General features: G+C 41.3%; 1 protein-coding gene across 1 annotated transcript in view; it reads right to left on the reverse strand.

Moving 5' to 3' along the window:
- Positions 1–5,531: 5,531 nt before the first annotated feature.
- Positions 5,532–17,031, reverse strand: part of LOC134219873 (proteasome activator complex subunit 4A-like) — a 29,331-nt gene continuing 17,831 nt past the window's right edge. The window contains exons 6-9 of the mRNA XM_062698760.1: positions 6,998–8,644; positions 6,349–6,880; positions 6,128–6,272; positions 5,532–6,056 (exon numbers count right to left, since the gene is read on the reverse strand). Of these exons, the coding sequence (XP_062554744.1) occupies positions 5,922–6,056; positions 6,128–6,272; positions 6,349–6,880; positions 6,998–8,644 (2,459 nt within the window). The 3' untranslated portion in view covers positions 5,532–5,921. The remainder of the gene's footprint in view (positions 6,057–6,127; positions 6,273–6,348; positions 6,881–6,997; positions 8,645–17,031) is intronic.

Here is a 17,031-nt window from a genome sequence, read left to right on the forward strand (position 1 = left end):
ATAACTTAGCCGGACAAACTCGAATCTTCTCGCGGTTTTCTGCATAACATTCTGTATTAAATTCTCCAAGATCTGAATGAGTATCATAGTTCTTCATCGTAAGTTGTGTAGTCCAGCTGCAATTTACTGTTTTTGGATGTTTCTGCATACATTTTTCCTTATAAACTTCCAAGGAGTTTAGCACTGCCCAAACGTTGACCGATTTGGCTGAAATTTTGTCCAGAGCATCAGGGCATCAAATAGAACCGAATGAGAGGGCGGCCCATCAAAAAAATTGAACAAAGTTTTTCCCATACTAATTTGAGCCACCCTAATATACACACACATATATCTTCAAACATTTCTCAACTTTTTTTTTTTTTTTTTTTTAGGTGACACAGGACGTTTTTTTTTTTTTAAAAAAATTACCGTATTTACAGAAGGAGTAGACTAAGGAACTGAAATAAGCCTTCGCAAATCTCAAGGCTGCGTTAGTAATTGTCAAGGGACGAACTATCCTGTGTCCCCATTACGCGTTACGTCGCTTTCCAAACAACAGTTTGTATTCGGGTAGAACACTTACCTTAAGGGAGGGGCCCTCCTTAGCCGTGCGGTAAGACGCGCGGCTACAAAGCAAGACCATGCTGAGGGTGGCTGGGTTCGATTCCCGGTGCCGGTCTAGGCAATTTTCGGATTGGAAATTATCTCGACTTCCCTGGGCATAGAAGTATCATCGTGTTAGCCTCATGATATACGAATGCAAAAATGGTAACCTGGCTTAGAAACCTCGCAGTTAATAACTGTGGAAGTGCTTAACGAACACTAAGCTGCGGGGCGGCTCTGTCCCAGTGTGGGGATGTAATGCCAATAAGAAGAAGAAGAAGACTTACCTTAAGGGAGCGTCCACTACGCCATTGTCGTGCCTCTTTGTGGCCATGGTGACAACGATCCGAACAATCGCCGACGGAAATCCCGGTTCTCCAGAACCACACTACTCCGAAAACAAAATGGCCGCGCTTACGCCTTTTTTTAAATTAAACTTAAGCGTTCGGTCGTCACCTGCTACCGCGTTAACAATTGCCAACAGAATGACCTAGGCGAAAAATGTTCGTACGGTTCAAAGGGATTTTCGGAGAAAGCAACATGTTCTCGTCGCTCTCTCACCAAGGCTTTTATTCTGTTATACAAGTTATACCAGTTAGTTCAATATCGCTTTCTCATGCAATAAAAGACGAAGAGATCAACAGTTCGGAAAGCTGCTCGAAATCACAACCGACCAGTAGACGAATAATTTTCACATCGTCCTTTCTCTTTTTATTTTGTTTTGTTTTGAGTGACTCGTCTTATTCGCTTCCCGCATTCAAATGAACCTAATTTGTTTCGCCGGCGGATCTATGTTTAGCGATAAAATGCTATTTCCGTCTTATTATTTGAAATCCTACCCTCAACTCTTCTCCTTGAGCAAGGAAATAAATAAGTTGGATAAATCGTTTTCACGCATTTTTTCATCACACTTTATCTACTACAGTTCCCATTTGCTTGATCTCGAGTTATGATGAAATTGGTGTTTTATTTGTATATGAGCCAGGTTTCAAAGAGGAGAAGGGTCTCTAACCATCTTAAGAACCTTCCCCGGCCCCAAAAACCTCTGCATTCAAATTTTCATGCCGCTCGATTCAGTAGAAGAAGAAGAAGATTACCTCCTCCCCCTTGGCTTTGCGGAGACCATAATTTTTAATAAATATGTGTAACGGCTTTATTAGTTTTCAGTTTGCAAAAAAATGCATTTTCCAAAGTTGTTTTTTAATATAAATTGATTGCATTACTAGCAAGGGCATTGGCATTGATAACAATTGATCGTCTCATGCCTGCACAAACATGCCCCTAGCTGGATCACTTTTTATACACCATGCACTACATTACGCATTTTTGTTACATTTGTTTCGACCGCGGTCACTGGTCCGGCTCCATTGTTCTACTTTTTGTGCGAAGCACCGCACAAAAAGGAGAGTCCAAAAGCCAACCGCACTGAACGGCGACGGCCGAAACGAGACTCTTGCGGACAAGAAAAGAGGGTGCTGCCAAAATGATCCGATACCCTATTTTAACATTCATAACCCAAAGTTTCAATATAATTGACAAATTGGTAGAGAATTTCCGAATCGATTGATATATAAATCTCAAAAATCCATCGGAAGATAAAAGCGCTATTAAAGTTCAAAATCTTACATGATTTCGTGACGGTCTCGAATTTGGAAATTTTCATTTGTCACCCTGTATCCGAGTCTTCCCCTTAGACGTAGTTTACGTCAAAAAAAACACTAGTCCTATGCTAAAGGATTTTTTGTTCCTTTTTGTGAGAGAAGAAGGGGAATGTGGGGTTTGAGTAAGTTACCATCAGCGTGTGATTATATATTACCACCTCAGCGCGTCAGTCGGTAAGCAGCAAGCCATGACTCGGCCTCTTCTCGTCCGATCTCCGTGGCGTGCACACGCACCGACGGAGAGCTTCTGTCATCGCATTTCGCTGCAGCCATTTTGGAGCCTCACAAGAAGCAAGCTCTGTCGACGCTGCGGATTGGAGGGACATAAGGCACAATGCTGCACGAACCCTCCAAATTGTTTGATTTGTTCCAGCAAAACTGTGAACAGCAAGCACTCCATGGGGGATTCGAAGTGCCCAGCATTTAAGCGTGCTGCAAAATCACAGTGCAGGTAACGCAGCTGGCTTGCTCGGCATCGCCCGAGTGTTTGGTGTGCATGTGCGCAGGTTTAGAGGAAACAGCGGAACACGTGTTGTTCGTGTGCCCACGTTTTCGCGCAATGCGTGACCACATGCTTGCCACATGTGGTCTGGACACTACCCCGGACAACCTAGTTCGGAGGATGTGTAAAGATGAAGTTGGCTGGAACGCCGTTTTATCGGCTATCGTCCAAATCGTCTCGGAGCTACACAGAAGGTGGCGCGTGGACTCAAGGATGGCTAGTTCAGGCGCAAATAAGAAGTGGTCCAAGGAATCGGAGTCGGCTTGATGGGTCATACTGGTGCTCATGCCCTGTGGTCGAACACGATCTTTTTAACGAACAAGTGACCATGGTGGTCTTCTAAAAAAGCGAGCCACGATGTTCGATGCTGCAAGGACACGCAGCTAACCTCGAGGGTGCTTTGTGCACTGGCCCCCCTTTGAAGCATTACTTTCTGGTTGTACGGAAGGGACGATGTGCGGCAATGGAAACGGTTTAGCGGAACGGCTTAGCAATGGAAACGGCTTAGTTTGTTTTCGGAGTGAAATGATAGCCTTTCGGTACAACTTCGTACGAGAAAGGCAAAAAGCCTTGCATCTATGAATATTTTTAAAGTTTATCCGTGGCTTGCTCTCATTAAGAGTTTCATCGTACTATAAAGATGCTCGTGTTGAACGCATTTAGGCGTAAGTATGCTCTTCGTTCAGTTTCATAGTACCATGAAATTGTCCGAAAGTCAAAATTCGAACATTGGAAATTCGAGAAACTTTTGGCAGCGCCATCTGTCGTCTACTAGTGTAAATTTTCTATCATAACACTAGACGGTGTAACTGTTTTGCCTTTCTTGTACATCATCGAGGTGTAAGCGTAAAAGCTACATTTATTACCTTTTTGCGCGAGAAAAGCACCATCACCACTAGGTGGATTAATCTGAGGTTTTTTTTTCTATATTTTCAATGCCTTTTTCTTTATTTTTGTTTTCGCATTCATTATTCGCTATTCAACCACTCAACTTGTACTCCATCGTACGATTGGGATTTATTGCCTCCCACCGATTTCAGCCTTTTGAGTTCAACCTTATGAGTATTCAGCCTTATATGTTTCAGCCTTTCGTAGAACACCCACAGTACACAATCCGAAATAAAACTGAAAAACATCCGCGCGCGACGATACGAAAACTCTGCAATGGTACGCATTACCAATCAGAACAAACAACAAACCAGAATCTTCAGAATATCTTCGTAAATTTTGAATTTCCACTTAAAAATCTGAATGTCTTCCAAAATTCTTCTGAATTTTCTAGAGTAAATATTTCAAATATCCGCGGGAAAGGTAGTATGAAAAATCATTATAATAATGACAAATTGAAAAAAAAGTGCGCATATTAAGCATAATAAATTATTTATTTATTTATTCAGACTAAGGCCGAAGTGGCCTGTGCGGTATATAAGAGTCTTCTCCATTCGGCTCGGTCCATGGCTACACGTCGCCAACCACGCAGTCTACGGAGGGTCCGCAAGTCATCTTCCACCTGATCGATCCACCTTGCCCGCTGCGCACCTCGCCTTCTTGTGCCCGTCGGATCGTTGTCGAGAACCATTTTCACCGGGTTACTGTCCGACATTCTGGCTACGTGCCCGGCCCATCGCAGTCGTCCGATTTTCGCGATGTGAACGATGGATGGTTCTCCCAACAGCTGATGCAATTCGTGGTTCATTCGCCTCCTCCACGTACCGTCCGCCATCTGCACCCCACCATAGATGGTACGCAGCACTTTCCTTTCGAAAACTCCAAGTGCGCGTTGGTCCTCCACGAGCATCGTCCAGGTCTCGTGTCCGTAGAGGACTACCGGTCTAATTAGCGTTTTGTAGATTGTCAGTTTGGTACGGCGGCGAACTCTATTCGATCGGAGCGTCTTGCGGAGTCCAAAGTACGTACGATTTCCAGCCACTATGCGTCTCCGAATTTCTCTGCTGGTGTTATTTTCGGCAGTCACCAGTGAGCCCAAGTACACAAATTCTTCTACCACCTCGATTTCGTCACCACCGATGCAAACTCGCGGTGGGTGGCTCACATTGTCTTCTCTTGAACCTCTTCCTATCATGTACTTCGTCTTCGACGTGTTGATGACTAGTCCGATCCGCTTAGCTTCCCTCTTCAGTCTGATGTAGGCTTCCTCCATCTTCTCAAAGTTACGTGCCATAATATCTATGTCGTCGGCGAAACCAAATAGCTGGACGGACTTATTGAAAATTGTACCACTCGTGTTAATCCCTGCTCTTCGTATTACACCTTCCAAAGCGATGTTGAATAGCAAACACGAAAGACCATCACCTTGCCGTAACCCTCTGCGGGTTTCGAAAGGACTCGAGAATGCCCTGAAACTCGAACTACGCACATCACCCGATCCATCGTCGCTTTGATCAACCGTGTCAGTTTATCCGGAAAACCGTGTTCGTGCATTAGCTGCCATAGCTGGTCCCGATCGATTGTATCATATGCGGCTTTGAAGTCGATGAATAGATGATGTGTGGGCACGTTGTATTCGCGGCATTTCTGCAGTACTTGGCGAATGGCAAACACCTTGTCCGTGGTGGAGCGTTCGCCCATAAAACCCGCCTGGTACTGCCCCACGAACTCCCTTGCAGTTGGTGCTAGTCGACGGCATAAAATTTGGGAGAGTACCTTGTAGGCGGCGTTCAGCAATGTGATTGCGCGGTAGTCATAATAAAGCATAATACAGAGTTGTGCAAAACAAGGCACGCTCACGGTACTTTTCTTTCCGTATATAAAGCTTCACTCAAAAATTATTGGCAAAATTTTATTATAACATGATAAAGCGTTTCGAGAAAACTCAGCAAACCAAATACTTATATGTAACTGCCAGAACACAAACATATAAAATAAAATTGTAATTACATCTCTTTCCATATTAAATAATGCTGTAAATATTAAAACCTCCAATACATTTTAGAACAGTTAAAAAATTCTCACGTAATCCCTAGAGCTTTGCTTCTGTTTTAAAATAACTTTATTTACATTTGCTATAGATTTGTATCACCTATAATTGAATAAATCGTTCACTTCATGCAGTGATCGTAACGCCAAAACCACACTTGATAAAATAATACATTTTCGTATTACATCATTCCGACCATCCTGCACCTGCTCACAAATGGGACCATGTCACTAACTGTTTAAGCATAATAAGAGGGTGGAATCGTTAAGTCACTCAGTACGGCCAACTGATCTTCGGTAAACTTCAGCTGATGAACCTCCCAGTTGTCGTGATGGGTTCGCTTGAAGTCACCCATAGTCTTCCTAATCGTTGCCTGAAATAGGGAAATAAGTAGGAAGTCATTTACAGTTGAATACCAATGATGTATGATAACAATGAGCATACCGGAATTGGTTGTGGATCGTTCAAATGTGCTCCTAAATGTTCGAACACATTTGGGACGAACTCAGGCACTTCATACGGATACGCAGAGATAAAGGCACATAACCCAAGAACGCCGGAATGGCGAGCACGAACGGCATTCGCTTCTCTGTAAGGTAAGATCGAAAACCATTAAAAGCCTATCTCAAATCTTCCCTTTCAAATATACTATCTTAGACACATACCCTTCGCTCTTGGCAATCTCACTGGAGCAGCTGGCAGTCACCTTCAGTCGCTTGGCTCTGATCATCTTTGTGCGACATTTTTCCTTAAATAATTCCAACAGCTCGTCGGTAGCGGTCAGGAAAGAGCAGTGGAGAAGCCCACAGAGCACCTCAGCTGCCTTCTCTCGAACTTCAACCACGTTGTCTTCCAGCAAGCGAAGAACGATTTCCTGTGTTTTCGTTTTCCACTGGTCATTGCTCAAAATTATTGTCATATTATAGAACACCAACACTTGCAACACGTCGATAACTGAACGTCGAGCCGACCATGAAGACATTTTGGATATTTCGTCTATCTTGGTGAGGGCGGCATCCATGCACGGCACCAAGGTGAGTGCCTGTGAGATCATGGCCAGCAGGGTACTGCAAATCTCCGCCAGCTCTTGATCCTGCTCAGAGCGTTCCAATCGGCAGGCGATTGGAAGTAAATCGAAGTACTCTATTTCATTGCCATTTGAGCAACGGTTGATAGCGCACGTTAGCCATTGAGCCACTGAAATATGATAAAAAGTACAATAAATAATAAAAATGCACATTTTTCCCAAATTTTACAGAACAGAACTCGATGACATATTTCATATATAACAAATTATGTACATTACAAACTTACCCGTTTTAAACAATCGTACAGCGACTTCATATTCGCTTTCTTCCTTTTTAGTAGTTCCACTGGAATTACCAGCTACGTCCATCTTATCGTCCGTGGTAATAGTGGGACAGTCTTGTTCCAACAAAACAGCCAACTTTGGGCTAACATATTTGATCATATCACTTATCTTAGGGGAGAGTTCTAAACCATTGGATCCCGCGAAGCGTAGATCCGCCTCGAATATGTTGATCAACGTGCTGCCCAAGCGTTCACGAACATTCTGGAACGAGTGGTTCAGGTATGGCCGAAGATATTCGAGCAAGCGCTTCGCCACGCTCGTCATGCGCCAGACATGTTGGTTGAATGCACCTTGCAAGCAGTACAATCGATTACAATCAATGAAACTGGTCGTTTCCTGGAGGGGGTCTTCAAGAAGGGCCTCGTGCAGCCAATATTGCTTGGAAGGATCCATGTATTCAGCCGCCGTTGCAAAACACGTTCCCCAATACACGTCTGTATCTACAGTAACGTTGTTCAACGCAAGCCGAATCAATGGGACTAAGTCGTTGTACATTTTGGCAGTTTTATCGTAAGGCCAGTGTTTGGCCCCTCTCATAATACCAGCCATTATTTCGGCAGCACACCTATGGCTACTTTCCGATGCCTTATCCTCAATCAGCGGACGCAAATGTTTGACAAATTTGTCCAGGAAAAGATCGCCGAACGCATTCATTATCGCCTTAACCAGACAGAAACGGTTCCGGTTGAATTTGTCCCGTCCTTTTTTCTCTTCCAAAGACCAAAATTTAATAAGTTTATCTACGTTATCCTGTTGATTGAAGAATTGATAAACTTTTATTTCGCAATCATTCATTTGTTCGGGGGACCGGTCTAGTATTGGCTGGTCCGCGCTGGGGGCATAAACGGAAAAATTGCTACTCCAGCCAAAATATCCATCAGTTTTGTACGTATAGCGCGGCTGGTCCCAATCTTGTTGGTTTTTCGGCACTTTTGTAACATCATACTGTAACCAGAGGTTATCTTCTCGATAGCCAGGCTGCACACTGGATCCATGCGCGGGAGCCTTTTCCGGAATTCCAGCTATTTCATACGGATTCACAGCGACTTTCACATGTTCTCGTTTCTGTTGGCGCAATATGTGATTCAGCAAGCAAATTGCCATTTTACGCTCGTCCAATGAGTCGTGGATTAAGTTATTCACTGCAAACTGTGCCACTGAAGCGGGATATGAGGACAACGGATGTACGAGGTTGTACAACATCGTTGTTGCCATATAGTGATACCTCCAATGCAGTTTGTCGTTTTCGACGGCGGCAAGAATTTGAGCAATAAGTCCATAGTAAATATCGAGATTTCGCTGATTTTTAGCTAATCTGGCCTGTCGACCTGCCTCCAAGTCTAGCGTGTCATTTCTAGTTCGTAAAGCTAAACCACATTCGACGCACGCATCCGGAACGATCAATTCTGTTGTCGTTGTCGGGAATTCATTGTTGATCACATCCGTAACCGCATCCAACAGCTTCACGACCGATGGTTTCTCGGACAGCTTAGACCGCAGCAACGCTATCCATATTCGATGCAGGAACTCCCAGTCGTGCTTGATTACAAGACGGGACCGCCTGTTCGATACCAAAATGAAGAGTATGCCTGTAAATGAAGTGACAAATGTTGGTTATTCAGTTTGTCTATAGAGGGTCTGCCTGACAGTATATTATTATAGTTGAATTTTATTATGCCATGCTTTCTCTTTATTCCTGTTTTATTGTCAGGAATGACTTTAACATACTTGACACGATTGGTTCACTGGCATAGACCCAATAAGCCACTTATGAAATGCATTTCAAATTAGAAAAAAAAATCGGCATAGTTGAATTCAGCTCCTAGTGGTTGTAAAACCGTGGAAAAGCTTTTCTGCAAGCGAACGTCTATAAACGTCCATACGTTACGCTGGGGGAAGCCCATAAGGACATTTGGCATGATGCCAGTGGGACAGTGTTTTTGTCGTCAATCGGTGTGGACGTATTTTTATTTTACTCCCGGTCACGCGTTTCAATTTTAATTTGTTTTGCTCACGTTTACAGTTTATTTTGATTGGTGCGATGAACTGCGAAATTTGCTCACTCGATTCTACCGACGACGCGGTAATGTGTACCTTCCATGCAGCATGCGTAGGAATAACTGTTCAGCGCAGTTCTCTAAGGAAAAGGATAAGAGGATTGATCCTAATTCATACATTATACCTTGTTGCAATTCATGCCAAACGTTAATAACATTGAATTTTGAGATCAAAGCGCTGACCGAACAGCAGACCAAATTAGCGGAAATAATCAACAGTAACACGGAAATTATCCACCGCTCAGCGCAACAGGTGAACCCCAATGCAGTTCACGATGCGTTCGAAGGTATGGAGATTTTGTTAACGAGCATAAAAAATGAGCTATCTACCATAAACAAAAATAGCAGTTTAGTTGGCAGCGTAAGTACAATTAAAAATCACATCACCACGATGTTTGATATAGCGATGAAGGCTGCTAAGGAAAATATGGAAGCAACTATGAAATCGATGTCAGCAGTTTTATCAACTGACCTGCGCAACATAAATAATGATATAAATCAGCTCAATCAGCTGTCCATTGACACAGCAGCAAGTTTCACAATGAACTCCAATCCAATGCTGGGACTGGATATACTTGATGAATTAAAGTCTTCAGCAGAGAACATTATTTCTAACCAACATACCGCAACAGAATCAATAACTAGTGCAATTAGTTCATTGGACAGCCGTTTAAGTGATGTTAATATTTCATCAGAGCCACCGTCGGATCCTAGCTCAAATTCTGAGCCATTAATTAACATTGAGAACCTTAAACCACCGTCCGATCCCAACACTTATTCAGAAGCAGTGAACCATAACTCAACCTTAACCTGCCGTATGTTAGGATCAAAAAAAGTTTGGCGAGCGGATTGGACGGAGTACGATCTACGCGAATATCGCCGCACTCAGCAAATAAAAGCGAGAGACAAAGCTATTAAGCGGAAAAAGCAACTGAAAAAACAGCGCAACAGATACAACATTCAAAATAACCGACGAGTCGAAAAATGCCATGAAGTGAAATCCAACAACAACATCTATCCGTTCCCGAGAAATTCGACGTAGCGCAATGTGTTCATTAACCAGGGAGATATTTATGACAAGAGGAATCATACAGCGAGCCTCCCTTTGGACAGAGAGTTATTAGCTGCAGCCAAACTTCAATTTTCGGGACCACCGCTATCAACGAATGGATCGTATGGACCTCATGGGCCATACATTAATTTTCAGAGAGGTGAAGTATTGAACCCCTACCCTACTGATGAACGGCCAACATATTTAAACCGAACAAGTGCAACTGAAAGACGCCAATCCTGTCAGTGTGCCGGAACTGACGCACTCCATAGAGGAAGCAGATAGGACTAATTTTATATGTGATTGTATTATTATTAATGACGATGGCGAAAATCACACTAATAATGTAATAAATGAAAACAGTGCTACAAATAGCAATATTCAGGAGATATCGGTATATTGTCAAAATTTCAATAGGATGAGAAGCGCTGCTAAAATGACTGAAATCCAAAATAATGTTTTAAGTACATCTTTCAAAGTGATTTTAGCGACTGAAACAAGTTGGGACGATAGTGTTAAAAAAGTTTTTGGTAATAGTTACAACGTTTACATAGATGACCGAGACTACGAACGGTCTGGAAAAAATCAGGAGGAGGTGTTTTGGTTGCAGTATCCACAATTTTCAATTCAGAAATAATTAAAACGGATAAATTCAATGATTTTGAACAAGTGTGGGCCAAGGTACAAATTTCAGGTGAAACTCATGTTTTTGCTTCAGTTTATATTCCTCCAAATAATGCTCGCAGAGATATTTATGATAAATTTTTGGTATCGCCGAGAATGTTTTATCTGGCTTGCCTCCTGAAGTAAAAGTGCATATATATGGTGATTTTAACCAAAGAAATGTAGATTTCATACCGGACTGTGACAATGAGAGCATTTTACTTCCAGTCATAGGGGAAAATGAGCTATTGCATTTTGTATTCGATAAAATTGCTAACTTAGGATTAAATCAAATCAATCATGTGAAGAATATCCAAAAGTGTTATCTAGATCTACTGCTGACTAACTGTTATGAAGATTTTTGTGTAAATGAATCACTAGCTCCTCTTTGGCGAAATGAAGTATTCCACACAGCAATTGAATTCTCTTTGTTTGTACACGTTAATGATATACCAATCGAATGTGAGTTTGAAGAAATCTTCGATTATCAATCAGTCATCTACGGAAATATAAAGCATAAACTGAAGAATATAGATTGGCAAACTGCTATAAGGAACGAACAAAATGTTGATAAAGCGACAGAAAAGTTTTATAACACATTGCACAATATAATAATGGAAGAAGTGCCGGTTAAAAGACGGAGAAGTCATGCTGTATCGAAAAATCCAATTTGGTTTACAAGAGATATTAGAAATCTTAAAAATCGCAAGCAGAAAGCACATAAAAACTACAAGAAGCATAATCTTCAACATTATTTAGAGGAGTATCTTAATATTTGTGATCAACTGAACTGTGCTATAAATATCGCATACAATGAATATAATTTAAAAACTGAACGTGAAATCAAGACAAGTCCAAAACATTTTTTCAGCTATGTGAAAACTAAATTAAAATCAGCCAATTTTCCATCGAAACTTTATTTAGATGGTAGAACAGGTAATGGTCCAGAGGAAATATGTATTTTGTTTGCCGATTTCTTTAAAGAAGTATACACTACCCACTCAGAAGATGATCGAGATCGCGACTTTTTCGATTTTTATCCTTAGTTTTCAAATGACGTTTGCGTCAACCATCTGAATGTACACGAAATTTGTGATGCCCTGAAACATCTAGATGGGTCTAAGAGCTCCGGACCCGATGGAATACCTCCAGTGTTTATTAAGACTCTAGCAATTGAACTTACTGCTCCATTATTCTGGATTTTCAACATGTCACTGGAATCAGGATGTTTTCCGTTAATATGGAAAAAATCATTTTTAGTTCCAAGTTTTAAATCTGGTATAAAATCCAATGTTCGTAACTATCGTGGTATTGCTCTTATATCTTGCATACCGAAATTGTTCGAAGCAATTGTTAATGAAAAAATATTTGTTCAAATTAAAAATCGAATCACATCTAAGCAACACGGTTTCTTTAAAGGTCGTTCGACAGCCACAAATCTAACAGAATTCGTTAATTATTCTTTGGATGCAATGGATAGTGGTCACCATGTAGAAGCCTTGTACACAGATTTTAGCAAAGCTTTTGATCGCGTTGATTTACCCATGCTTTTGTTCAAACTGCAGAAGATGGGAATTCAACCAAAACTTCTTCATTGGCTTGAATCGTATCTAACAAGTCGGGTTCAAATTGTAAGATTCAAAGGAAAATTATCAACCCCAATACAAGCCTCTTCTGGAGTTCCTCAAGGATCTCATTTAGGTCCGTTACTTTTATTTTATTTGTAAATGACCTCCCTCTTGCGCTTCATAAATTGAATGTCTTAATTTATGCAGATGACATGAAACTTTTCCTAAAAATCAAAACTGTCGAGGATATCGATACATTCAAAGATGAAATATTGGTATTCCATACATGGTGTAAAAAAAGTCTTCTACAGTTGAATATAAAAAAAATGCAACTCAATAACCTTCAGCAGAAAACGAAACATACTCAGCGCAAATATTAGTTTTGATGATCAGAACGTAGTAAGAAGCAATAGAGTAAGAGATTTGGGAATAATATTGTATTCAAAACTAACTTTTATCGATCATTATAACTTAATTGTAAGCAAATCCAACAACATGTTAGGTTTTATAAAACGATTCTGTTACAATTTCCAGGACCCATACACAATAAAAACACTATATACAGCTTATGTGAGGCAAATCTTAGAATATTGCAGCATAGTTTGGTCCCCATTTTCAGCTATTCATGCCAACAGAATTGAGTCAGTTCAAAAACAATTTTTATTATATGCACTACGAAAGTTAGGGTGGACCGAATTTCCATTGCCACCATATGTAGCTCGTTGTAAGCTCATCAATATTCATTCACTGAAAGTGCGTCGAGATTTAGCAATGGTAACTTTTATAAACAATATTGTTTCAAACAGAATTGACTCAACGGAGCTATTATCAAAACTTAATTTTTATGTTCCATTACGATCTTTACGACATCGTCAAATATTCTCCGTAAATTATCATCGAACAAACTATGCAAAAATGGCCCAATGAATCAAATGATGATCACTTATAATAAACATTGTGACACTATTGACTTATCGATGTCCAAAACACAGCTGAAACAGATCTTCTCTCGTATTATAAGCTAATGACACTTTACAATAAGTTTAAACAGTATCAACATTATTTAATGTTATTTAGAATAGTTAAGAATACAAATGTAAATAGGTCTACAATTATGATTGACGACAATAAATAAATTAAAGATTTGAATGTCTGAATGCCATTTGGCATAATGTGTTAGGTACCTCGAGACCATTTAGCATAACGACCATTTAACATAATGTGTTAGCTATCTCGAGGCCATTTGGCGTAACGACTCAAATACAGTGTGCCGTTTGGTCTATTCGGCCTTTTGTATTTTTATTCCGCTGCATAGTGTCAGCATGAAGAAGGAAGCTACCCTGGTAAGGAAGCCTACCGAAGATTTTACAGCTGGAAAGAAGAAAAAAGTACAACAAACGGATGGATTCTACAACAACAGACCGGGTAAAGAACAAATGATAACGAGATCGTGAGCTGCGGATGTGAGCGTAGCAGCAATCGGGAAATACGGTGGCCCAAAACCGGAGAACGTAAATTCCGAACGGTGGATCCAATCGCAAACACTTTTTCGATTCAATCAAAAACGGGTTGCTGAGGGTTGAAAACTCGTATCAAATAGTAGTCAAATCACTCGCAACACTCGACTATGCGTCCAATTTGGGAATCTCGAGCTCGTTCAGTAGCCGCTAGGTTGCGAAGGCCGACGGAGGTCCTTCGTAGCTTAGTTGGTTAAAGCACCAGTCTAGCGTACTGTAGAGTCATGGATTCGAGTCCCATCGAAGGGAAAGTGGTTACCTCCAATACATTTTCCAAATCAATATCTTCCACATAACGTACATATTCACATATGAGTTTTCATAACATTGTAAATTAACGTCCAAGTCGGGTGGTTTAATCCCCGGAAATAGGCAATTACCTTTGATTGAACATTTGGCAAGAAAGAAAGCTAATGGAAAGCCAGACAATAGCCAATTAAACAGTAAACCAGCCGTTGTCTTGTTTTCATATTTGCTAACATTGTAATCCCTTTCTTTTTGCAAAAACAAAAGTCTGACAAGCAATAAACCTCCATTCATGATCTGAAATACTACGACTCAGAAATAACATGAACATTATATCTACATTCTTCAAATTAGTTCGACAGTATAAAGCAGAATAGGTCCCACTTGCCCCGTTTGAAGGGGTAAGTGGGTCCCACAGGTAAATTTATTTATGTCACTACCAATATTTTTGTAACTGAATAAATGGCTTACAACACGTCTACACTTCAACAACGGAAGCATATAATGATGTATCCGTGGCTAATGTCCTGAAATACCCTGTTTTCTAAGTATACGTTAACGATTTTGCTGAACTAGCGTTTTTTTAGGTCCCACTTGCCCCGGGGTACCTTATCGATTTTTTGTAGCTGATATCGGATTTCGATTTTTTTAAAGTAAGAATTTAGCACATTAGGCACAATCTCTTTGAAACAGCGAATCTTAGATGTGTGATTCGATGATCTAAAATAAAAAAATCAAAAGTTTTCATTTTTTATTTTTTATTTTTTTTTTTATTAATTTTTTTTTTGTGCCTTTAATTTTTTGGGCGTATAGATATATCGGAATATCAATGTTTCAACGCCGATATTTTTCGGCATCGATATTTCGATAACAAAAACATCGATAAGGCAGTATCGATATTTTTCCGAAAAACGCCCATTCCTAAACACTGTTACTGATTCCGACATTTCACAAACGCGTTTGCGCTCTCTCGCCCGAGCCTGTATAAAATCCATAACTCCTCCTTACTACTTCTCACTTAACCTTACTACTCACTTAACAAGGAAACGTATTTCAACTATTCGGCTAAACGGCATTCGGTCAAATGACCCAAAACTAAACCGACAAACCGATTCAGGATCACTCTCTCCAACAACTTATCAGTTGTGTCGAGCAGGCATAATGGTCTGTATTCTTAGGCATCGTTGGAAGCAACTCCTAAACATACTCGGATTAGCAAGAATCGCATGTTTAAGGACTAGGTTTAGGATTCCATCCGGTGCCTTGTGCAACTTAAGTTTTCCTGCAGCGTCGTTAGTCACTAGCGATACCACGTCAACTGACTCGTACGGTGTAACGGGCCAGTCCGATGAGTCATGCTTCCGAAACAACCCTTCGACGATCCTGGCTAACATCTCCGGGGACTTTTCAGATGGTGTGCTGTTGGTCCTAGTCATCACTATCCTGTATGCATCACATTAGTCATCCTTCACAGCTCTTCACTCTACAAAAAGCTACATGTGTCCGCGAGAAGGCCCTATCAAAGCGACTGTGTGCCGCTTAAAGCGCACAGGAGCCCAAGGAGTGCCAATTGGCCAGCGAGATCCTGATTATGGCATTCTGATTATGGCCGCGTGTTAACGGACCTTGTCTTGGATATCGTAATATTGTGAAAGCGAGGGCTGGCAGTTTGACATTCTACTCTCTTAGTAGAGCCAGGTGACACTGACCTGAAACGGCGAGTGGGCTAAAGATTATGCTGTCTTCCGTCCCCTAAAACCGTGGCGGGCCTTGTAGCACGCTGTCCAATCCTGCCACCAAGCTTTGCCTGCTGGATGGGAGTAGGCTCAGATGACTTTTCTGCTGGTCTTGCGCTGATCTGGCTCTGAACACGTGAGTGTCAACCCTTGCATGGCCTTCCTGCATGTCGTAAGGCATGCAAAGATAACAATGGGATCATTAAAGGCGACTACTCCAGTAGGATTCGACGGCAGCCACAAGGAGGACCCATTTACAATGGGAGCAAAACCAAATAATTCTTTTGACGATGCGTTAAGCATGGAAGTAGTAGACCAAGGGGGGTTTGGTGAGGTCTCCTCCCAGAGAGGCGGAGTGCGGAGTAACGGAGGCTGCAACTAGCAGCACCGGAGTCTCCCCAGCAGTGACAGGGTATAGCCCTATTAGCACGGTCGGCGGGCCACTACCCGGGATGCGGGTGGTCGCCGAGCAACTCGATGATATCATCGAGTTCGCGAACGCAAGGCAGAACATCAGTAAGGAACTGAAACGGATGCTCCGCCAGGCTGTTCAAGGTAGAAGACGGTGTTACTGTCTTTTAAGGGTCTGTCTCATTTGGAGAATTAAACTTAAAAGTGACAGTTCGAAAATTAAAAAATCACCCCGTTATAAGAATGGCTGGTGCTACCCAACAATTCCAATAGGACATCGATGGAAAATGATTCGATATCTGTCAAAAGTAATCTTGCTCTGCGAGCAGGGTTATTTGATAATTATTGAAATGTCACTTTTGAGTTTAATTTCATTTTAATTATCCAATTGAGACAGACCCTTAAGAAAACACTCTGATTATGCGAATATTTACATTTTATCCAGTCAAATTTCATGCACCAAACAAACCGAAACAGTTTGCCAAAAAAATGTACGCGACATCGTGACATTTTTTTGCCGATAAGGCAAACTGTTTGTTGATACGACGCTGCCGACGACGAGCAACCGACGACGTCGTTGGCATGCGCGGTGGGAAGAGGAATTTTTTTCACTTGGTTTTATTTTCATTGAATCGATGCCAAATGTGCACTAAGGGTCTGTCTCATTTGGAGAATTAAACTTAAAAGTGACAGTTCGAAAATTAGCAAATAACCCAGTCATAAGAAT

The sequence above is a fragment of the Armigeres subalbatus genome, chromosome 3 (genome assembly GCF_024139115.2).
Source record: "Armigeres subalbatus isolate Guangzhou_Male chromosome 3, GZ_Asu_2, whole genome shotgun sequence".
In the NCBI taxonomy this organism is placed as follows: domain Eukaryota; kingdom Metazoa; phylum Arthropoda; class Insecta; order Diptera; family Culicidae; genus Armigeres; species Armigeres subalbatus.